The 24,134-nt window shown below is 43.5% G+C and overlaps 1 protein-coding gene across 1 annotated transcript in view; it reads left to right on the forward strand.

Moving 5' to 3' along the window:
* The window catches only part of LOC116985128 (anoctamin-2-like), an 83,122-nt gene extending 70,874 nt beyond the window's left edge, over positions 1–12,248 (forward strand). The window contains exons 21-26 of the mRNA XM_033039594.1: positions 531–682; positions 1,532–1,684; positions 1,921–1,973; positions 5,242–5,420; positions 7,478–7,583; positions 11,475–12,248. Coding sequence (XP_032895485.1) covers positions 531–682; positions 1,532–1,684; positions 1,921–1,973; positions 5,242–5,420; positions 7,478–7,583; positions 11,475–11,753 — 922 coding nt within the window. The 3' untranslated portion in view covers positions 11,754–12,248. The remainder of the gene's footprint in view (positions 1–530; positions 683–1,531; positions 1,685–1,920; positions 1,974–5,241; positions 5,421–7,477; positions 7,584–11,474) is intronic.
* Positions 12,249–24,134: the final 11,886 nt, after the last annotated feature.

Raw genomic sequence — 24,134 nt, forward strand, 5'->3', positions numbered from 1 at the left:
AACCTTTGCTGTACTGTTCTATGTGCCATCTGTTGGTAGAAAGTGTACAATTTGGAGGTGTTGTCGAGCCTCAATAGCTTTCCAAAGGATGTCATTGATGGAGGGACTGAATATTAACAGCATATAAAGCAAATGGGTTGTTGTCCTGGACTGAGCTTCTAGAGTATTGAAGAGTCATGAAGGAAAATATAAATGTTCGAAAAATAATAAAACGTTTTATGAAGCGTGCCAGAAAAAATAAATACCAGTACCAACAACTACACTCAATGATTGATGGTGTTGGCAAAATTAAATAAAATGTCAGGTTAGCAGATAAATGGTGCATTGTGCTCGTCATTTTATACCACAGACATGTGGGAATTTGACTCTAAAATACTCTCTTAATCCACTTCAATTTAAAATGTTTAGATTATCATAATTCCAGAGTGGAGTTGACATTCTTGCCCTGACAGATGTTGTTTATGTTATTCCTGATCTTGTCATATAACTTGTTTCCAATTATGGAAAGACTAATTTTGAGTTATTCACAGGAGGATGAAGAAATTGTTCAGGAAAATGAAGGATGAAAGGGCCGAGACCAAAGTCTCGAGCCATTCAGATGCTACTCAGGAGCCGCAGCAATGGGACCTGGACTATAACTTGGAGCCTTTCACTGGCCTGACTCCAGAATACATGGAGATGAGTGAGTTTAGTTATTGGATGTGAATCTTGCATGTATACCTGCCAACAGATCCATCGTTTGAGATGTGGTAGCAAAGTTCATAAGTTCTAAGAGCAGAATTAGGCCATTCGGCCCATCAAGCCCACTCTGCCATTCAATCATGGCTGATCTATCTCTCCAGCTCAACCCCATTCTCCTGCCATCGCCCCATAACCCCTGACACACTTACTGATCAAGATTTATCCCATGAGATAACAGTTTTAAGGAATGCAGCACTCTTTTAATAATTGTAATTTAATAATAGAAAACAACAAATGTGTGATTGGTTTAGAGTTTTGTAAGATATAAAATGAGGTTGGTTTAACATTGTGTGGCCAGGTACAATGTGCAATAGTGAATTTTCATTCTCACTGAGTGGAATAAAATAGACCAGAGGAAAACCCTGACAACCAGGGAGCAACTAAAGGTGTAACATGAAGCATAGAACAGTAGAGCACAGGGACAAGCCACTTGGCCCACAATGTCAGTGCTAAACATGATGCCAAGATCAACAAATCTCTTCTGCCTGAACATGATCCATATCCCTCCATGTACCGGTCTAACTGTTCCTTAAGTATTGGGATAGTCCCTACCTCAACTATCTCCTCTGGCAGCTCATTCCATACACCCACCACCCTTTGTGTGAAAAGGTTTCCCCTCAGATTCCTATTAAATCTTTTCCCCTTCACCTTAAATCTGTCCTCTGGTCCTCGATTCACCAACTCTGGGCAAGAGATTCAGTGCAACATGTAGTTGAGTGATACAGAAATCTGCAATTATGTTCTTGTTAAGTGACTTTAATAAATGTGATTTTTTAAATTTTTTCCCCAGTTGTCCAGTTTGGCTTTGTGACGCTCTTTGTGGCATCCTTTCCCTTGGCACCCTTGTTCGCGCTTCTAAATAATGTCATTGAGATCCGGCTGGATGCGAAGAAATTTGTCGCTGAGCTTAGACGGCCAAATGCAGAACGTGCAAAGGACATAGGTATGTCAGCAACTCAACAATATACCAGTTCAGTTTAGTTTATTGTCACGTGTACCGAGGTACAGTGAATAGGTTTTGTTGCTTGCTAACCATTCAGCAGAAAGACGATGCATGATTACAATCGAGCCAATTGCAGTGTATAGATACCTCTGCAGTTCCCTGGAAATAATGCCCTCGGCTTTGATTTGTACCATTTACCTTGCGTCTTATTGAAGTCTCTCTGCTTTGTCCAATAGGAATTTGGTACAACATTCTCAGTGGAATTGGGAAATTCTCAGTGATCATCAATGTAAGTCAATAAACCCGGTAAACCTTATGAAACGGGTAGAATCTTTATCTACAATGTGCAGGCTCGAGACATAATTGAAATGACACAAATAATTGTTTTTCTTAAAACAATTTGTAAAAGAAAATCAGATTGGTTACGATTTAACCATTCTGTGAATGGAAAATTATATATTTATGAGCACTGCTGTTCTGTAGCCCCCTGGACTTGGGTTCAATCTGCCCTTGGATGCTGTTTGTGTGGAGTTTGCCTGTTTTCTCTGTGACAGTATATGTTTCTGCTTGTGGCTCCATCTTCCTCCCACATCTCTAAGTTGTGCCGCTCGGTAAAGTGACTTCCTTCAATCCCCCTACTGTAGGTAACTGAGAGGAGAATCAAAGGGAAGCTGATGGCCATGTGAATAAAGAATAATTAGCAGAGGTGGAGGGAAATACGGAAAGTGGAGTTGGACTGGTGGGATTGGTCTGCTAGGATCTGAAGGGCTGAATGGCCTTCTAAATCAAATTTCATAACTACTTGCATGAATTTTAATTTTATAATGTTTGAAAAGTCGTCTACCGTTAAACTTTAGTTTAGATTTTAGACACACAGTGAGGAAACGTACCTTTCGGCCCACCGACTCCGCGCCGATCACCCTGTACACTAGCACTATCCTACACACTAGGGGGCAAATTACAATTTACAGAAACCAATTAACCTACAAACCGATGTGTCTTTGGAGTGTGGGAGGAAACCGGAGCATCCAGAGAAAACCTACATGGTCACAGAAAGAACCTATAAACTCTGTCTAGACACCCCCCATAGTCAGGAAAGAGCCCAGCTCTACAAGACAGCAACTCTACCACTGCACCAATATGCTGCCCCCTGTTTCAGTTCAGAGTAGAGAATCCCAAATCAATTTGTGTTTGTTTTTAACTTTAAGCAAATTTAGCACAGACTTTACTCATTAGAGTTTTTTATTTCCATTTACTTGTTTAATTATTTTATGTTACCCAGCAAACTACATTGAGGCTGTGCTGTACCCTGTTTAGCCGTGACAAGATTTGTTGACTTTAAGAAATTTTTCCCTTTCAGAAGCTAACATCAACGATTTGGTACACCTGGTTGTAAACTTCCTTATTGAAAAGGAAACAATCTTGTTCTCATTTCACAACTTATAGAGAAATATGAAGGCAGATTGTACCGTGGAATGCCTTTCCGCAATGCGCTGTGTGTGGGTGCACCTTTTCACATTAATGATGTTTCAAGGCAGAGGAAGAACCATGCATGTGGCAGAATAATAGCTCCAACCCCAAATGACTCAGACAATCAGTCTCTCGATCAGACTTCCCAAGGTCTGCACCATTCACAAGCCCGGTTTCTGGATTATTGATCAAGTCTCACAGAAGAGTCAGGATGTCATGGTGCAGCTTTATCGGACTTTGGTTAGGCTACATTTAGATAATGCGTGCAGTTCTGGTTGTCCCATTGCATGATGGATGTGGAGGCTTGGAGCAGGGGGGGGGGGGAGATGCTGCCTGCATTAGAGGTCATTAGCTACAGGAAGAGGTTGGGTCGACTTGTATTGTTTTATCTGGAATGTTGGAGGTTGAGAATAGAAGTATATAATGTTCTGATGAAATACCTAATAGGTATATAAAATTATGAGAGGCATACTTAGAGTAGACAGTGTCAGCTCATTACAGAAGTTGGCTTAAGGATGGAACACAAGTTGTGGTAAGAGGCTGTGTTTCAGATCGTAGGATGGTGATTAGTTGTGGTCTGCGAGGATCAATGTTAGAACCACTTTATAAAAAAAGCACTGGAGTAACTCAGCGGGTCGGGCAGCATCTCTGAAGAAAACAGGTAGGTGACGTTTCAGGTCAGGTCTGAAATAGGGTCACCTACCCATGTTCTCCAGAGATGCTGCCTAACCTGCTGAGTTACTTCAGTATCTGTTTTTTTTTTTTTTTTGTAAACCAGCATCTGCAATTCCTTTTATCTTAGAACCAATATATATGACTTGGATATTAGAATGCAGAGTTTAATTCCAAGGTTTGCCAAGGACACAAATATTGGGGATGTGGCAGACAGCCATGAAGATATGAATGGGAGGCAACATTACATAGATATGCCAGCAGATCAGGCAGCCAAACTGTAGAGGAAGTTGAGTAGAGTGAATCATGAGGTGAACACGTGTTGGCAGAGGGAAGGGAAAAGGCAATGTACGCTGAAGGTCACAGTTCTAAACAATGTGTAGGGCTGAGGGCTCTACAAATTCATATGTAGAGTCTTTGAAGTTAGCAATTGTTAAGTGAAGTATGTAGCACTTATTTTGTTACTGGATCGGCAGTTAATAATACACATGGAAATGGATCAAAATAAATGAATTGGTACAAAAGGAAATTAGTAACTGGAATTTATGGCGTTAGTAACTGGAATTTGACCACAAATTCTGATCCCATTTGGGAAGCATATGGGCATCCTTGAGAGGGTGGGTGGGGGATTTACCAGAGAGGTTTCGGGGATGAGAAATTTTAGATACAAGGATAGAGTGAGAAAGCTGGAGTAAAAGGGAAGAGAAGGGTATACACAAGCAGGTTTAGATAGGTGGGCAAAGAAGAGTTGTTCTTACTAGTTGATGGGACATACACAAGGGCAAACGGACTTAAGGTTTTGCGCAGGAGATACAAGAGAGATGTGAGGAAGAATATAGCAATTGTTAATGTTCTGGAATTTCTAACCAGTGGTGGAAGATGGTCAATGGATAAAGTGAGAAAATGTAACGCTTGTTTTACAGAAGATGGTGGAGAATGGGTTCAATGTGCTGAATATTCACCCACTGCTATTATATTAAAATTACGTTGGGTCCAGATGGAATATATAAAGACAAACTATTTCCATTGACTAACATGTCAATAAGCACAGATCTATGACCATTGACAAGAGAACCAAAGAAAAACCTCCTTGGAGGTTAGGAGTTGGAATGCACTGTGAGATAGGGTTGTGGATGTGGATTTAATATGTCTTCAAAATGCTACATGTGGAGGTGAAGAAAAGAAGGAGAGTAGTGAAATTGCAGAAGGGGGCTAATTTGGAGTACCTTTGCTGACAATGGGCTAAATGGATTATTTTCTACTAACTGTTGTTCAATAACGGCTTCATTTAACTCTATAACAAATCAATGCCTATTTACAGAGAGAAGACACTAAGCCTACTTTGTTTAGCAGTGGAATTGATCTCTCATCTGTTGAACGACTGTGTTAACATGTCTCATTTATGTATGGTCCAGGCATTTGTAATTGCGATCACATCAGACTTTATCCCACGCCTGGTTTACCAGTACATGTACAGTGGTGATGGCAGCATGCATGGCTTTGTGAATCATACCTTGTCATACTTCAACATCACTGAATTCCAGCAGGGGACCCAACCCTATTCATCACATTTCACCAACATTAAAGTCTGCAGGTAAATGAAGATATTTTCAACTCTTGCTTGATTACCGACTCTTTCTAACATGGGCCGCCTTATTAGTGAAGGGTGAATGATAACTTTGTAATGCACTGTGTTGGGGCCAGGGCAAGGAGTGGGAGAGGGGGAGGATCTTGCTGTCAGGGGAAAACAGATCTGAAATCTCCTGTAATTGTCAGAATCCGTCAACCGGGCCAATGCATATAACCATATAACAATTACAGCACGGAAACAGGCCATCTCGGCCCTTCTAGTCCGTGCCGAACACTTATTCTCCCCTAGTCCCATCTACCTGCACTCAGACCATAACCCTCCATTCCTTTCCCGTCCATATACCTATCCAATTTATTTTTAAATTATAAAATCGAACCTGCCTCCACCACTTCCACTGGAAGCTCATTCCACACAGCCACCACTCTCTGAGTAAAGAAGTTCCCCCTCATGTTACCCCTAAACTTCTGTCCCTTAATTCTCAAGTCATGTCCTCTTGTTTGAATCTTCCCCACTCTCAATGGGAAAAGCATTAAAATATAATTCCTGGGTTTTCTGAACAATTGGATGTAATCACCAGTTTGAGTCGCTGTCAACACATTTTAAAGAACCTTTGTGTGTGTGATATTGAATGGGTTCTGGAGTTGGCGTGGTTGCGGGTGGCTGAGGAATTCAACAGCAGATGTGGCATTCACTGCCTTTGGCATCAATGATTCAATTCAATTCAAATCAACGATTTAATGATTTAATTATACTTTATTGTCAGATGTACATAGGGAGAGTAAAAGTCTTTGTTTATGCATACACTACACAAAGAGCCGCCATGTTTCTAGCACCAACAATGTTATACAAGTAGTCGTTAGAGTCATGTTAATCCCTCTTTGTTCTCGGTGGTCCCGCCCCAGCCGGGTCCCTCTTGTTGCTCGGTGGCGCAGCACGACCGCCTCTCTGCGGCCCATCCTCCGCCCGGCCACCTCGCCACTTAATAACTTAATGACAAGACAGATGAGGAAAATTGAGATCATTGGCTTAAAGACTGATGAACATGCTATGCAAAAACTCTCAAACTAGCATCTTAGCAGCACATTATCTTCAAGGAGTGGGTACCCTCTCTCCCTGTGCACCATCCAGATTTTCTGCATAAAAGATTTTGTTTCTCTAGAGAAGACTCGGTGAGTCAGGCAGTATCTCTGGAGAACATGGATAGGTGACGTTTCGGAGGGGGTAGGACTAAGCTTGACAGGTACAGGTGAGAATGTTTTTTTGATAGGCATACTGTTGGACAAAGGCCAGAGATGAAAGGACAGCCAACCTTCCAAAGTCTGACCATTTGCGTGTCAAAAAAATCCGACCATCTATCAAAAAGATCCAACCATCTGCCTATTAAAAAGTCCTCCTCACCTGCATCAACCTTTTAACTGCCAGGCCTTGTCCTGCCTTCCTCTCTTCCAGTTTTCTCCCCCCCACCCCCTCCTCCCATTTTCAGTCTGAAGAAGTCCTGACCCGAAACATCACCAATCTATATTCTCCAGAAATGCTGCCTGACCCGCTGAGTTTGGTCCAGCACCCTGTGTCTACATTCTGTGTCTCTACATTGTCTTCAGCAATTGTCATTCAACCATTCACCATGTGGCATGGTTGTGACCTCCAAGCCCTTCTTGTAGAAAGGACCCGAGACCAAATGGGGGAGGGAATTGGAGATGGTCTTTCAGCTATTGTCTAGCTCTTTATAGAGGCAAGATCCCTTGTGATAACCCCCGTGGTCACTAGACACTTGCAGCTGCCAGAGAACAGTCCAGTCCAATACAACATAGAACAGTATGGCACAGGAGCAGCTCCTTCGGCCCACAATGTGTGCGCCAAACATGATGCCAAGTTAAACTGATTTCACCTTGAGTTCCATTGTTGAGTTTCCTTGGTGACTTTGGCTGCGGCGTCTGATTCCACCAGCAATTGTACCTTTCTCTGCTGGGTCAGTTCTTGTTTTGCTGTATAATCACATTGCAATGTAGCGCAACTAATTGGAACTCGTTATGCCCTCCTGCCCTGACTCATTGCTGCAGGTATAAGGACTACAGAGAGCCCCCCTGGTCTGATCATGCGTATGAATATTCTAAACAGTACTGGACTATCCTGGCTGCTCGCCTGACCTTTGTCATCATCTTTCAGGTAAGTGATTAACGTAGAACTACTGCGGTGGGCGATGGTCAGCCTGGAATCGATGGGCTGAAGGGCCTGTTTCCATGCATTATCTCTAAACTAAACAAAAACTAAATTGAAATTACAGTGAAAATAGATGGGCAAGGCAGGAACTGTTGAGAATTCAATAACCTTCGATAAAATTTAAAATATTTTGAAGAATGGCCTGTTTTCATGCTGTTTGAGTCTATGACTATGAGAAGATATTGATATCCTGTTCACAGCACCATGGGGTTGAGGGGCAGAGAGTGCGTCCCTGTGTCCTGAGATCCCTGTGACTCTGCAGTTCACTGAAGCTGAGCAAAGGGCAATGAGACCACAAGGCAATAATCCAAGGACAGAACATTTAACTGAAGGACCCAAGCTTCAGTCAGCCTGCACGCCCTTAATTATGGCTCAATTGCTTCTACAATCTATTATCGCTGATTATTCGTGAAGGTTATTTCAGGCTACTGTTGATTTCAGAGAGAATGCAGGCAGGTGTATGATGTCCTTTGAAGGTTGAAACTATACTTGTGAAGAGAGAAGAAACGATGAACGATTTGCAGGATATCTCAGTGTTCTTTGTATTTGTGATTCGATAACCATAAGGAGCTGATGTCTACGGAGCATTATTCTTCTGCGAATGATGGTAGTATGTTGACACTGAGCCATGCATAGTACAAGTGGCTCACTTCATGACCCCGTTCCCTAACCTGAATACTGATAACTTAAGAATTTTATATGTTTCTATAATCCCCACTCAACCTTCTAAATTACAGTGAATATAAGCCCAATCGATCCATATCATATATCATATCATCATACCATATCATATATCATCATATGTCTGTCCCGCCATCCTGTGATTTAACCTGGTGAAACTACGCTTCACTCCCTCAATAGCATGTTCACAATAGAATGTTCATAAGCTCTCTCTGTCCCAGCACTCGCTCATTGCTACCTGCTCAAGTAGCTAATGGCAGCCCTCGTTCAGGTTTCTGCTGGGATCTGCCAGCAGTACCAGGTGGAATTTACCAGCGGTTTGCCAGAACAATATTTGGATTCGAGGATATTAGCTAGAAGGAAAGTTTGGATAGGGTTGGATTATTTTTTGTGCCAGTGATTGAGGGAAGGCCTCATGGTTTAGTTTAGAGATACAGCACAGAAACAGGCTCTTTGGCCCATCAAATCCACATTGATTCATTATATCCCAGTTGAAGAAGGGTCCTGGCCTGAAACATTGCCTGTCCAATTCCCACCACAGATGCTGCCTGACCTGCTGAGTTCCTCCAGCACATCATGTTTTGGGTTTTTTTGCTCCAGATTTCAGCATCTGTAGATTCACTTTACCTAGTCTGGTCAATACTGGGCAGTTGTACTGATATAATGAAATGATTCCACTTTTGTTCCTCATCTGATGCCACTAGTGTTAAACAAGTCTCCGGCTGTGGTGTAGTCATTGTTTTATCTGGAATGTTGGAGGTTGAGAATAGAAGTATATAAAGTTCTGATGAAATACCTGATAGGTATATAAAATTATGAGGCATACTTATAGTAGACAGTGTCAGCTCACTACAGAAGTTGGCTTAAGGATAGAACACAAGTTGTGATAAGAGGCTGCGTTTCAGATCGGAGGATGGTGATCAGTGGTGGTCTGCAAGGATCAATGTTAGAACCACTTCATAAAAAAAATACTGGAGTAACTCAGCGGGTCGGGCAGCATCTCTGAAGAACACAGGTAGGTGATGTTTCAGGTCGTGTCTGAAGTAGGGTCACCTATCCATGTTCTCCAGAGATGCTGCCTAACCTGCTGAGTTACTTCAGTATCTGGTATCTTTTTTGGTAAACCAGCATCTGCAATTCCTTTTATCTTAGAACCAATATATATGACTTGGATATTAGAATGCAGAGTTTAATTCCAAGGTTTGCCAAGGACGTAAATATTGGGGATGTGGCAGACAGCCATGAAGATATGAATGGGAGGCAACATTACATAGATAGGCCAGCAGATCAGGCAGCCAAACTGTAGAGGAAGTTGAGTAGAGTGAATCATGAGGTGAACACTTGTTGGCAGAGGGAAGGGAAGAGGCAATGTACGCTGAAGGTCACAGTTCTAAACAATGTGTAGGGCTGAGAGCTCTACAAATTCATATGTAGAGTCTTTGAAGTTAGCAATTGTTAAGTGAAGTATGTAGCACTTATTTTGTTTCTGGATCGGCAGTTAATAATACACATGGAAATGGATCAAAATAAATGAATTGGTACAAAAGGAAATTAGTAACTGGAATTTATGGCGTTAGTAACTGGAATTTGACCACAAATTCTGATCCCATTTGGGAAGCACATGGGCATCCTTGAGAGGGTGGGTGGGGATTTACCAGAGAGGTTTCGGGGATGAGAAATTTTAGATACAAGGATAGAGTGAGAAAGCTGGAGCAAAAGGGAAGAGAAGGGTATTCCTTTTCTCCAGAGATGCTGCCTGACCCACTGAGCTATTCCAGCACTTTGTACAGTATCTATCTTTGGTTTAAACCAGCAGCTGCGGTTCCTTCCTACACCTCAATGCCATGTTGTTTGAGGGATTACTCCGTAGTTTTTCCTTGAGACAATAACAGGAATGTTTTGTATCCTGGTGGTATCTCAAAGATGAGGGACCTAGGAGAGGGTGCAAATGAAATGCAACAGGAGAGAAGGATCCCAATTTTAAGTAGGAACAGGAGTGGGGAGACATGTCTGTTTAAGATCTGCGGCATTCTGTGGTGCTGGGAAAGGTGTCACTGGGGCCACTCCACTGTTCTATGTTCCATTAGCTGAGCTGCCAGCTGGCCTACTCCTGCCCCAACCTCCTTCTATCCTTATGTAGAGGTTTTAGCTTACCTTAGAGATACAGGCCCTTCGGCCCACCGAGTCCCCTCCGACCAGCGTTCCCCGCACACTAACACTATCCTACACACATTAGGGACCATTTAAATTTCTACCAAGCCAATTGACCTACAAACCTGCATGGCTTTGGAATGTGGGAGGAAACCGGAGCAACCAGAGAAAACCCACGCGGTCACAGGGAGAACACACAAACTCCGTACAGACAGCCCCCGCGATCAGGATCAAACCAGGATCTCTGGCGCTGTAAAGGGGCCCTTCCCACTTGGGCGTCATTTGCGTGTCACGCAGGTGGCGTGTGAAGATTTTGTGAATCCCAAAATCCTGGGGCGCCGTGCGCGACCGCAGTCACTGCCTACGTCACCACGCATTATGCACGCGTAATGCACGCCATGCGCGCGTAATGCATGCCATTCGTGTGTCGTGACGCGTAAATGACGCGCAAATAACGCCCAAATGGGACAGGCTCTTTAGGCAGGAACTCTACCACTGCGCCACCGTGCCGCCTGAAGTATATATTCTATCTACAGGATAGTCTTTTATATAATTCTGTTTTTTTTTAATATAGTTCTACAGTATGTAGGATATGTTGTAGAGTTCTATCCACAACTATGGTCAGAGGGGCAAACTTTAAAGTGAAGGCTTGGTGAATGTTTAAGGTGTGGTGAATGCTCAGAGTGTTTAATCCAGAGGATGGAAATCAAGAACCAGAAGACATTGGTTTAAGGTGAGAGGAGAAAAACTGAATCTGAGGGACAACTTTTTCACTCAGAGGGTGATAGGTGTATGGAACAATGGAGATAGTTGAGGCTGATACTATGACATTTCAAAGACATTTGGACAGGTAATGGATAGGGAAGGTTTATAGGGATCTGGGCCGAATGCAAGCAGGTGGGACTAGTGTAGATGGGACATGTTGGTTGACATGGGCAAGATGGAGTGAAGGGCCTATTTCCAGGCTGTGTGACTCTGCATCTGACACTTTGCGTTGAATTTCAGAACCTGGTGATGTTTTTAAGCAACGTCCTGGACTGGTTGATACCGGACATTCCCAAGGACATCAGCGTGCGCATGAAGAGGGAGAAGACCCTGCTTGTGGACGTGTTCCTGAAAGAAGAGCGGGAGAAGGTGAACCTCATCGAAAGCTTCTTGGTGCGGGACAGGCAGAAGCTGAGGCCCGTGGAGGTGAAGAAGCCTCGTGCATCCAGCGTCTCCCTGGCCGACAGAAGCCAGCGTGCCACCTTGACCTCCCACAGCCTGCGACACACCGATGTCTGACCTCCTCGGCAGGTCCACTGGACTAACCACACCTGCCCTGGACCCTCGGTGGGGTGGGTGGGGGAACAAGGGGAAGATGGCTGCTTGACATAAGCCGCAAACAACGAGCTTATTACTAACCCAGAAAACCAAGGCAATGTGAGCCACGTTGTGTACAGTGGACTGCGAAACCACGGGAGAAACAGGGTCACACTGTGATACACAAAGAGGGCCCTTTTGTGTAGAGAGCTCACTTGCAGAGTACTGGAAGGTATCTCTATAATGGGTAGCAGTCTACTCAAAGTGACTTGGGTCAGAAAGTGACCCAAGGGAGTCTTGATAGGGTCCAGCCTGTTAGGATTAGTTGAAATCAGTTTTGTATGTTTGTAAATGTTTGTGACTATGCGCTGTTCACCATTAAAATAATGTACATTGCTGTCTGTGCTTTTAAAGAGGAAATTCGAAGAGAGCGTGCAGTTTACACATGGTACTTTAGATCATAAACGCAGCTTATGTTTGATGGGCCTGCCAAAAACATCCTCTGTGGATGAAATAAACAAAGACTTTTATTTCAAGTTACTTTATTGTTTAGGAGATGTTATTTATCAAGCCAGCTGTGTGAGGTGAGATTCCATAAAATCACATTCCTGGCTTGGACCATGCAACCCACCAGAAGCATATCCACCCAGTTTTGTTCCCATTTCCATCCTTGGGTAGGCATCGCCCGGCCAGTGTTCACAAACATCATTCCGGCAGAGCAGCATTCACGGTGACCAAATGTGTGGGAAGGAACTGCAGATGCTTCCGATGACTTGGCCTCGACAGCCGTCTGTGGCAATGAATTCCACAGATTCACCACCCTCTAACTAAAGAAATTCCTCCTTGTCTCCTTTCTAACGGCACGTCCTTTTATTCTGAGTCTTTGTCCTCTGGTTCTAGACTCTCCCACTAGTGGAAAAATCCTCTCCCCATCAACTCTATGCAAGCCTTTCACTATTTGGTAAGTTTCATTGAGGTCCCCCCCCCCCCCCCCCCCCCCCCCCAATAATTCCTGGGATAATTCTCGTAAACCTCCTCTGGACCCTCTCCAGTGCCTGCACATCCTTCCTCAGATATGGGGCCCAAAACTGCTTACAATACTTCAAATGTGGTCTGATCAGTGCCTTATAAAGAAAGCCTCAGCATTGCATCTCAAAATAAATGCTAGCATTGAGTTTGCCTTACTTATTACAGATTCAACTTGCAGATTAACCTTTTTGGAATCCTGCACCAGCACTCCCAAGTCCCTTTGCATCTCTGATTTCTGAATCCTCGCCCATTTAGAAAATAGTCAATGCCTTTATCCCTACTACCAAAATACATGACTCCACACTTTGCTATGCTGTATTCCATCTGCGTCTTCTCTGCCCACTCTCCCAACCTGTCCATGTCTTTCTGCAGAGGCCCTGTCTTCTCTACACTGCCCTTCTACCTATCTTTGTATTATTTGCAAACCTGGCTACAAAGCCTTCAAATCCCTCTTCCAAATCATCGATATACAACGTGGAGTAGCAGCCCCAGCACTGACCCTTGCGGTACTTATGAACTTATTCTCATTTAATATTAATTATAAATGTAAGCACGCCATTCCCTTTTCCCACAGTTTGTGTCAATTTGCAACCAATTTCCCCCCAATAATTTCATGTGATCAATTCTGAGATATGGAGTTATAGAGTCACACACAGCAGGGAAATAAGCTTTTCGACCCAACTTGCCCACACCAACGTGGCCCGTCTACACTAGTCCCAGCTGCCTGCATTTGGCCCATATCCCTCTAAACATCTCCTATCCATGTACCTTATGACTAGCAGTTTTCAGTTTGGTAGTTCTTGAAACACAAATAAATCTTACAATGGTCATGAGGAAATTGGGATTGTGAATGACACGAAGGAACGTTATGCATTGAAACTGCTTAATTGCATGAAAATGTATCTAACTCCAAGCATTTTGAGAAGATTTATCTAGCAGAGGCTGAGAAAAGGCATCATCCACTGTTCTTTCTGATAATGACATTGGAAGTACAGAAACATCCAGACTAGGGCAAGAGGCAGTGCTCATTGTTACATGACTCTTTTTCACCATGCACTCACTCAGGTTAATGATAATGAATGTTCCAAACTGGGAATTGAGTCTACCTGTGGACATTGGAATAAATCAGCGGCTCTACTGATTTATGACTGGGAGTCTGCACATTTTCACTTTGCAATTACAGTGCAGTTTTAGTGCCATCGAAGCAAATCCAGAACCTTAAATGATTTCATCAGTGAGAAATAAAATCTCATTCTAAGGTGAGTAGAACTCCTTGTCCAAATTGATTTAAATGGTGTGTCAGTGCCGCTGTAACCCGAGATCTTCTCTACCTTGCAGTCAGACCTTTCGAGGATATGTTGATCAGTTCTGCCCTTGGCTGTGAGGGTGATGAATGCGATGAGATCGTGTTCTCAATGCACTAAACTACCTCCTGATGACCTGAGACTGCCAGCAACACTGAGTGACACTGCCAGTCAAAGTGAAGCTCACATCAATACTAATGTCAATGGTGATGGGGAGCTATTATAGACAAGTCAATCCAATCTATTGTGCATGATTCTGATGAAGGGTCATCCATGTGAAACATTAAATCTGGTTCTCTCTCACCTGGCCTGCTAACTTCCGCCATAAAAACAGTTGCACGCCTGCCTCACAGTGCCAGAGACCTGGGTGGGATCCTGGCCTGAGCTGTTGTCTGTGTGGAATTTGCACGATCTCCCTGTGACTGCGTGGGTTTCCTCCGGGGTGTTCTGGTTTCCTCCCACATCCAAAAGACATGCAGATTTGTAGGTTAATTGGCCCTCTGTAAATTGCCCCAGGTGTGTAGGGAGTGAACAAGAAAGTGGGATAACATAGAACTAGTGTGAACAGCTGATTTGGGCGAAAGGCTTGCTTCCATGCTGTAGTTTCAATCAATTGTTCTCCATTTTACAATTTTCCACAGAAGTTGGCTTCTAATGGCAGATTTTGCATTCTCTGGCAGAGGAATGGGGTTTGTGACAATCATCCAGAGACCCACTGAGCCTGACAGCTGGTTTTAGTTTAGCTTAGTTTATTGTCAGGTGTACCAAGGTACAGTGAAAAGCTTTTGTTGCTGGCTAACCTTGTGGGGCTGAAACCCCATGTAGCCAGTTTTGTTCAGCAGTAGAGGGAGCAACAATGGGCTCCAACTGATCAAAACCTTGAGCGAGATACTTAGATTCTCAAACCAACAGATATCCCTATACCAAGGACATATAAATCACATTTGAAAGCAGTACAGAAAGCAGAATAAAGATTGGGAAGAATGGATGGGATAATGACTGAAGACCCATGCACACCTAACCCATACACATCAAACCCATGCACGCCCGATCCATGCACGTCCGACCCATGCACGTCCGACCCATTCACGCCCGACCCATGCAAATAGATACCATGCCAAATGAGGATTTTTGACTAAATAATTCTGGATTAAAAGTCTGCTGTTGGTAATAGCAACTGAGTAATAACCAGATTATATTCTGTGGAGCATTTGATGGCATTGGGCCTATACTTGCTGGAGTTTAGAAGAATGAGGGGGGACCTCATCCAAACGTTCAGAATAGTGAAAGGTTTTGAGAGGGTGGATGTGAAGAGGATGTTTCCACTAGTTGGAGAGTCCAGGACTAGAGGTCATAGCCTCAGAATTAAAGGATGTTATTTTACGAAGGTGATGAGGAGAAATTTCTTTAGTCAGAGGGTGGTGAATCTGAGGGATTATTTGCTACGGAAGGCTGTGGAGGCAGTGAGTGGATATTTTTAAGGCAGAGATAGATAGATTCTTGTTTAGTACGGGCATCCAAGGTTATGGGGAGAAGGCAGGAAAATGGGATTGGGAGAGAGAGATAGATCAGCCATGATTGAATGGCGGAGTAGACTTGATAGACCAAATAGCCTAATTCTGCTCCTATCACATGATCTTATGATCATTAAAGGCAACATCACTGGAGGACATGCATAGGTTGTGTTTCAGGACGGGACCCTTCTTCAAGGGACAACTTGGAAACATGTTTGGCACAAACATTGAGGGTCGAAGGGCCCGTTCCTGTGCTATACTGTTCTATGTTCTATACAGAAATTGGGAGGGATGTCAAGAAAATTAAAAGTCAAGAGTGTTTAATTGTCCTATGTACTGGCCACAGAACAATGAAATCCTTACTTGCAGCAACATAACAGGTCTGTCAACAGAACAAATAAATATGCAATAATCAATAATACAATTATCAGTAATACTGGGGAACCGGACGGTAATCGAGTAAACTGAAGTAGGTGGTGCAAGTGAAGTGGGTAGCAGATCGATGCTGAGGTAGGGTTGTGGTTAGTGTTGTGCAGTGTGGTTCAAGAGCCAGGCGGATGATGGTCATAGCAGCTTCGAATTATCCCTCTGTTAGGAAACAACTAAAATGTCTTTTACAGTTGAGACTTACACTTTGGTACATGATGATGGTGGCACGATGATTACAAATGGGGCCTTCGCACACAAGGCATAATCCCGGTGGTAAGTGGCAGATCAGCTCATATCTGTTCCCTTCCCTGGCGGAACTGGTTGCAAGCTAATGTTCCGAATATCCCAATTAATCATTTTCTTTATCAACCAGCAATTAATTATTTGGAATTATGCGGGTCTGTGCAGCCAGGGGCTCTGAGTGAGAGGCACTCCATGGAGAGGCACTCCTTCAGTTTGTCCTTGGCCCATAGCATGAGGGAAACCTGTACTGTTGAAAATGCATGCTCCCAGATTCAGGGACAGTTTCTTCCCAGCTGTTATCAGGCAACTGAACCATCCCTTTGCCAACTAGAGAGCGGTCCTGACCCATCTACCTCATTGAAGACCTTCGGGCTATCTTTAATTGGATTTTACTGGACTTTATCTTGCACTAAAAATTATTCCTTTTACTGTGTATTTGTGCATTATGGACTGCTTGATTGTAATCACATATAGTCTTTCCACTGACTGGTTAGCACACAACAAAATGGCATTTCACTGTACCTCGGTGCATGTGACAATAAACTAAACTAAACTAAAACTATACTGAATGACCTTCTAATGCTCAGTGTCTGTGGTCACAAGCAAGGAAACAACATTGAAAGGAAAAGGGCCGATTTAGCACGTTTGACCTTAAAAGACAAAGCTAAACAATGAAGTTATTAAAAAGTAATTGGAAATACCCACTATGAAGAATTTAATCCATAAACCCCATCAACTCGGCAGAGGTATGGCTGGAAGGGAATTATTTTTCTCAAATGCAGAATAAAAGTAATTTCCCTAAAAGTATTTTTATTATCTTTAAAAGTGATTGGAGTACAATGTCCCTCTTCTGCAAAGCAGGTTTAAAACAAAATGATTTCCATATTTATCGATGTGATATTATCTCTCCCATGTTCCGCAAACCCCTTCTGCTGAAAATCCTCAAAGCAGGAAATTAAATATTATATAAATATTTTTGTGGTGAGCCACAAAGTTGGAGTGAAGAATTCATTCTGTGTTCACATAAAGATTATATTGTCAATTACATTTTTCAACAGTTTTATTGGGGCTGCTGAACAAGGTCCCATGTGGTTATCTGGTTAAAAGCCACAGGGTTAAAGGAAGAGTCACTAATTGGACTTAAGATTTCCCAGTGACTGGAAATGAGGAGTAAAAAATGGCACAAAGTGTTGGAGTAATTCAGGGGGACAGGCAACAGGTCTGAACAACATGGATGAGTAACGTTTTGGGTCGATATCCTTCTTCAGACATTGTGGGGATGTGATGAGGGGGGGGGGGGGGGGAAGCTGGAAGAGAGGTGGGGCAGGTGGTCTCTCCTCTTCTCTCCTTATCTCGCACCTTTTGTCTCCTTATCTTCTCCGGCCTTTGTCCACCCATCTGCCATTCAAACGCTTCCCTCTCCTGTGTAACATGGAACTGCAGATGCTGGTTTACAGTGCAGATTGATGCAAAATGCTGGTGTTAATCTGAAGAAACATAGAAACATAGAAAATAGGCGCAGGAGTAGGCCATTCAGCCCTTCGAACCAGCACCACCATTCAATATGATCATGGCTGATCATCCAAAATCAGTACCCCGTTCTGGCTTTTTCCCCTCAAGAAGGGTCCTGACCCGAAACATCACCTATTCCTTTTCCCCAGAAATGCTGCCTGAACTGCTGAGTTATTTCAGCTTTATGTGTCTATCCCCCCCTCACCTTTATTGAGAGGTTTGGGATTAGGTTTCTTGGTTAAACATTTAGCTCGCGTGTTTTATCAAATTGGATAACCTCGCATTTATCCACATTAAACTGCATCTGCCACGCATCTGCCCACTCACCCAATCTGTCCAAGTCACCCTGCTTGGTGTATGTGTAAATTGGTGTATGTGTAAAATGCTTTCTGTAAGTCCAGGTACACTACATCCACTGTCTCTCCCTTGTCCATTTTCCCAGTTACATCGTCAAAAATTCCAGAAGATTAGTCAAGCATGATTTCACACGCCTGAGACTCAAAATTACCGAGTGGAACCAGTTTACATTCCATAGAATTCACAGGCACAGATTAAACAATTTTCCAAGTATTTTACAAATGCAAACAGGAGGAACAACTCCACATATTCTGCTTAGGTAGATTACAACCCAATGGTATGAACATTGAATTCTCCAATTGTAGGTAACTCTAAAAACCACCGCTTCCCCTCCCCTCTTTCCCTCACAACCCCCGCCCTCTTTTTACCCCCTCAACCCCTGAGCCCCAGCTGATCTTGCACCTATCTCTCTCTCTCCTCCCCTTCCATTCCTTCCCCGAGCTGCACAATTCACATCACGTTATTCCTCCAACTTTACAATTCGCAACTCTCTAATCTTTTGGTCTCACACATTGTGTTGTCCAACCATTTGCTTATCACAAACCCCCTCGCCTGTGTTCACAATGACCTGCCTTGCAATGTCCTTGCCCCATCCTCTCTTCCAGCTTTCATTCCACCCAGCCCTGCAATCAGTCTGAAGAAGGGTCTCTCACAGAAGTATCGCCTATCCATGTTCTCCAGAGATGCTGCCTGGCCCGTTGAGTTACTCCAGCCCTTTATGTCTTTCCAAATATTTCTTGGTTTGAACATGAAGAATCTAAGGAGCCACATTTCATCTTCGCCATGATCTGCCTCGCACCATAATACTATAACACAGTAATGCTCAGTAACTTGAGCTGCTGTAACTTACAACAGGCATTATGTACATTTTCATCTTGATGGTCCCCTTTTAAAACTCAAACTAAATGAAGAAGATAAACTAAAAACTGCATGATCAATTGAATTTAAAATGGAACTTTTCAAAGATATGTAAGATAAACATGCAACTCCTGAAGTAAAGGGAAAGTTTTCAAAATGATTAGTTCCCAGTGGAGATGCATAGAAACATATAAAATAGGTGCAGGAGTAGGCCATTTGGCCCTTCCAGCTAGCACCACCATTCAATATGATCATGGCTGATCATCCACCAAAATCAGTACCCTGTTCCTGCTTTCTCCCCATATCCCTTGATTGTGTGAGCCTGAAGAGCTATCTCTAACTCACTTGAATACATCAATTGTTTTATTTCATTTTATTGCTGCATAATAACTAATTAGGGATTGATAGTTCAGTGAGAAGATTACAATGACACATTCTGTGCTTTGAGCTCCCCCTCAGAGAGTCCATCGGTGGTGGTGAGCATGACCAAAGCAGAGAATCATTGCCTGTAGCTGGAGGATTAGGGTCAGCTGACAACCTGCGGTTCCTCCAGAGTGAGATGGGATAAAAGCATGTCTGACAAATATTTGGCATCTTCCTTCCACCACATGTTAAAGCTCTGGATTTCAGCAAAACAATAAAGTATTTTCCCATGACCATGAAAAGCACATGCCTGACCCCTGGATGGATATCTGGCACTTTGAGACCTGGCGTCACATCACAATTATTTCACTCACATCACTATAATACTCGACTGTCGGGGTAACAGTGTATGTTGGAGCCTCACTCAGCAGGAGCCCATGCTGGGAAATCTCAGGTGCAGTCTGATCGTCTGGTGATGTGTGTGTGCATCCATCATCTCAAAGTACCTGCTTGCATCAGTGACACCCAGCACCAGGGGACTGCAGAAAAAATGTTCTCAATTCTTTGCAAAATATTTGCAAATAGTGCAGGACAGTGGCACAGCTGGTAGACATGCTGCCTCATATCACCAGAGACCCAGCTTAGATCCTGACCTCGGGTGCTATCTGTGTAAAGTTTGCACATTCTCCATGTGATCGTGAGGGTTTCCTCTGGGTGCTCCGGTTTCCTTCCACATCCCAAAGACGTGCAGGTTTGTAGGTTGATTTGCCCTATGTAAATTGCTCCTTAGTATGTAGGGAGTGGATGAGAAAGTGGGATAACATAGAACCCATCAAAGATAGACACAAAATGCTGGAGTAACAGTGGGACAGGCAGCATCTCTGGATAGAAGGAAAAGGTGACATTTCAGGTCAAGACCCTTCTTCAGACCTTTCCAGAGATGCTGCCTGTCCCACTGAGTTACTCCAGCATTTTGTGTCTATCTTCGGTGTAAACCAGCATCTGCAGTTCCTTCCTACACATAGAACCCATCAACCCCCACTCTCTATTCACAATGCATTTACCTGATATATCTGGCCTGATTCTCATCTGGTATAAACTTGCCAGATGGTGGCATCCAGAATGCCAAGGCTCAAGTTTCTAAAGGTCCAATGTCGCAACGGGAATTCATTGCCACAGAAGTCTGTGTAGGCCAAGTCAATGGATATTTTTAAGATGGTGATTGATAGATTCCTGATTAGTACAGGTTGTCAGTGGTTATTGGTAGAAGACACGAAAATAAGGTTGAGAAGGAAAGATAGATCAGCCATTATTGAATGGTGGAGTGGACTTGATGGGCTGAGTGGCCTAATTCTGCTCTGGTACTTATGAACTGAGGGGTTACGTAAGCATCTCCTACCAAGACATGGCGGAGGAAACCTTTGTCCACCAGGTGAACCACGTCTTAGTCAATTGTCCAACTTATCAAAATGATGACTATTTTTCTGAATGTCTCAGCCAACCACGTACATTCAAAAAAACAATGAAAATGTACTAATTTAACATATTCTAAAGCTATTGTCTCCTTTAAAATTAAGACACTTAAAATATCAGAGAACAAATAAAGCAATTAGAATAATTTCCCTGGATAAAGTTAATTTCAATTCATTCCCTTTCCTCTTTCGTTTCCAAACAAACGAGCAGTGTGTGAAGCCGGCACAGGTGTTTTGGTCTCTGAGCCCAGAGTGTGCAGGTATGGAAGAGTATCTGTGACCATGCTCCACTTTGAGATGCCTGTGAAAGGGCTAATGGGATGGCAATTAACTTCGTAACTTCCAGTGAGTCATTTGTCTGGCCACAGTTTCTCAAGGCGATCCTGAGAGAAAATGTTTGAATTAGGTTCTTCCCTCGCCAGCCAATTCTCCTTCGATATGCAAGGGCTTGAGACCTTTAACTATCAGGCAAGATGTCACTGAACCTGACTCTTTCACTCAAGGGCACCAAGTGCTGGAGTAACTCAATGCGTCAGGCAGCATCTCTGGAGAACATGGACAGGTGAGGTTTCGGGTCAAGGCCCTTCTTCAGGCAAAGATGCTGCCTGACCCGCTGAGTTACTCCAGCGTTTCATGTCATTTTGTGTAAATCAGCATCTACAATGGGAGCTTTTAGATTGCACATGGACATAATGATAAAAGCACTTCATCCCCAAGAAGGTTGTTGGAGACACAAGGAACTGCAGATGCTGGAATCATGAAAACAACACAAGGTGCTGAAGTAACTCAATGGGTCAGGCAGCATTTCTGGAGGATGTGGACAGGCAATGTTTCAGATTGGAATGAAGAACGGTCCTTACCTGAAACATTGTCTCTCCATGTCCTCCAGAGATGCTGCCTGACCCGCTGAGTTACTCCAGTACTTTATAATTTATTGAGAGGTTGTTTACGAACCACTCCTGCACCAGCAACTTGGAACGGGAGATGTTTTTGGCCAAAGGTGGGTTTACACAGCAACGTTCTGAGCGATATTCAATAACAGGGAATTCTATACAAAATACACTGAGGCACAAAGATATTCAACCTGCAAACCTTTCAAGTCATAGGTCAAGCTCAGTAATGCTTTCAAACCAAATTGTGGTTAAGGCTTGGATGTTTGAGTAACCTAGATCATGGGTTGGTCAGCACTGACTTCAGCTGCAGAGCAAGAAAATAATCTGAGCAGTCACATTAGCTTCATGTTGTGTCCTGTAACCTCAGGCAAAGGCGGATGAAAAGCAAAGGTTGGGTGAGCTTTGCAAATCCAGCTCTGTTTTGCACCTGTGTGCACCTTATGTGAAAGAGGTGACATTCATTGTACTTTGGCTGTCCGTCTAATCCATGTGATGTCTTACTGGAAATGCCCGATCTTATGAACACTTCTGTTTATTCGTGAAGTATAAACAGACTTCAGTCTCCAACGGCAGAACACAGTTGTAGCTCAAGTATCAATTAGGCAGTTGCCAGCAACATCAGTGAGAAATGTAAACTTGAGTTAGAAACAAGAATTGCTGGATTATTGAAGAGGACTTAAAGTGCTGGAGTAACTCAGCGAGTCAGGCAGTATCTCTGGAGAACGTAATAGGTAATGTTTCAGGTCGGGACCCTTCTTCACACCTAATGTAAATCTGGTTTTGCTCTCCTTTTTTCCACCAAACATGGAGGAAAATTGAAATATGAGTTTTTAGTGCTGGTTCCTGCTCTCCTTTACACTTCCCATTGAGTTTCATAAAGAGAGAGGAACTCACATTTAAAAAGGATCATTTACAGTAGAACAATATGTCGGCGGGCCTAACAACACCCATTGTCCATTCATTTGCCCACCGCAAAGTTTGTGTCCACATATCTGGTTGTCTAAGTGATGTGGAACTCACTGCTTGCACTGGTGATGGAGCCATATTCAAGCAGTGCTTTCAAAAGAAAAAAAATGTTCGGGACCTGAGAGGGGAAAAAAACAGGATTATGGGAAAATAATGTGGGAATGGAACTAACAGGGTTGGTCTGTTAGAAGTTGGCATAGATTTAGTGTCCAGAGAAACTTGATTCCATCCATGGCTATACCCAATGTTCAGAGATCAAAGGGTCAGAAGTGGGGAGATCACCAAAGCCATGAAGGCTGGAAAACGTTTTGCTTTGTTCTGGGTGGTAGGTGCTGAGGCTGGAGGTCGGACCCTGCAGATCCCATGTAATGTCCTGCCAGCAAGCTTTCCTTAATAAAAACACACACAAGTACTGGAGTAACTCAACGGGTCAGGCAGCATCTCTGGAGAACATGGATAAGTGACATTTCGGGTCAGGGCCCTTCTTCAGACTGATTGTGGTGGTGGGGTTAGAGAGTAAACTGCACAAGACTCCCAGGTTCCAGTATCTGCCAGCTTTCTGCTCCCCAGTAGTCTGATTCCAACCAATTGCCTATCAACAACCATCCTCGCCTGTGTCCACCTATTACCTCCCACTTTGTCCTGCTGATCCCCTCTTCCAGCTTTCTCCCCCCCCCCCCCCCCCCCAACAGCAATCAGTTTGACGAAGGGTCCCAACCCGAAATATCACCGATCCATGTTCTCCAGGTATGCTGCCCGATCCACTGAGTAACTCCAGCCCTTTGTCTTTTCTTCCACACCAACATTTACAATTCCTTCTGTCTCCAAGCTTTTCTTGATGTGCTTTTTCTCCAGGTCTCTTCTCTGGATGTTTACATCCTCTCTGTGAGGGCTTCAATTAACAATCATTTTGATGGGTAATCCCTTTCTGAATCAGCACCCCTCTCCATAGTCTGTGTGACCCAGCACTCCTCTCCATAGCCTCCCTATGCACTCCTCTCCATAGTCTCTCTGAGCCAGATCTCCTCGACAGAGTGTAATCAGTTGTGCAAAGATCTAAAATAGGTCTTAAACCCATGGAATTGTGACCGAGAAACAAAAGCTCTGACACTAAACCAAGTGCCATCAACAAGGAAATGAAATGGTTCGTTCGTTGAACACGGCGCAGGAATAGTGATGACGGCAGGAGTGAGAAAACATGTAAACATCAAACAGAGGCTTTGCTGGGATAGTATGAGTGCGAAAAAGTCTATTGTCTAAAGAGAGACAAGGGATTATTCCCAAGGAGAGGACATGAATTAAATGAGCGGATATAATCGGTTTAATTTCACATTGTGTTCGGCACAGATACGATGGGCTGAAGGGCCTATTCCTGTGCTGTACTGTTCTATAATGACCTCTTTCATGTTATCATGTCAAGACA

The sequence above is a fragment of the Amblyraja radiata genome, chromosome 21 (assembly GCF_010909765.2).
Source record: "Amblyraja radiata isolate CabotCenter1 chromosome 21, sAmbRad1.1.pri, whole genome shotgun sequence".
Lineage (NCBI taxonomy): Eukaryota > Metazoa > Chordata > Chondrichthyes > Rajiformes > Rajidae > Amblyraja > Amblyraja radiata.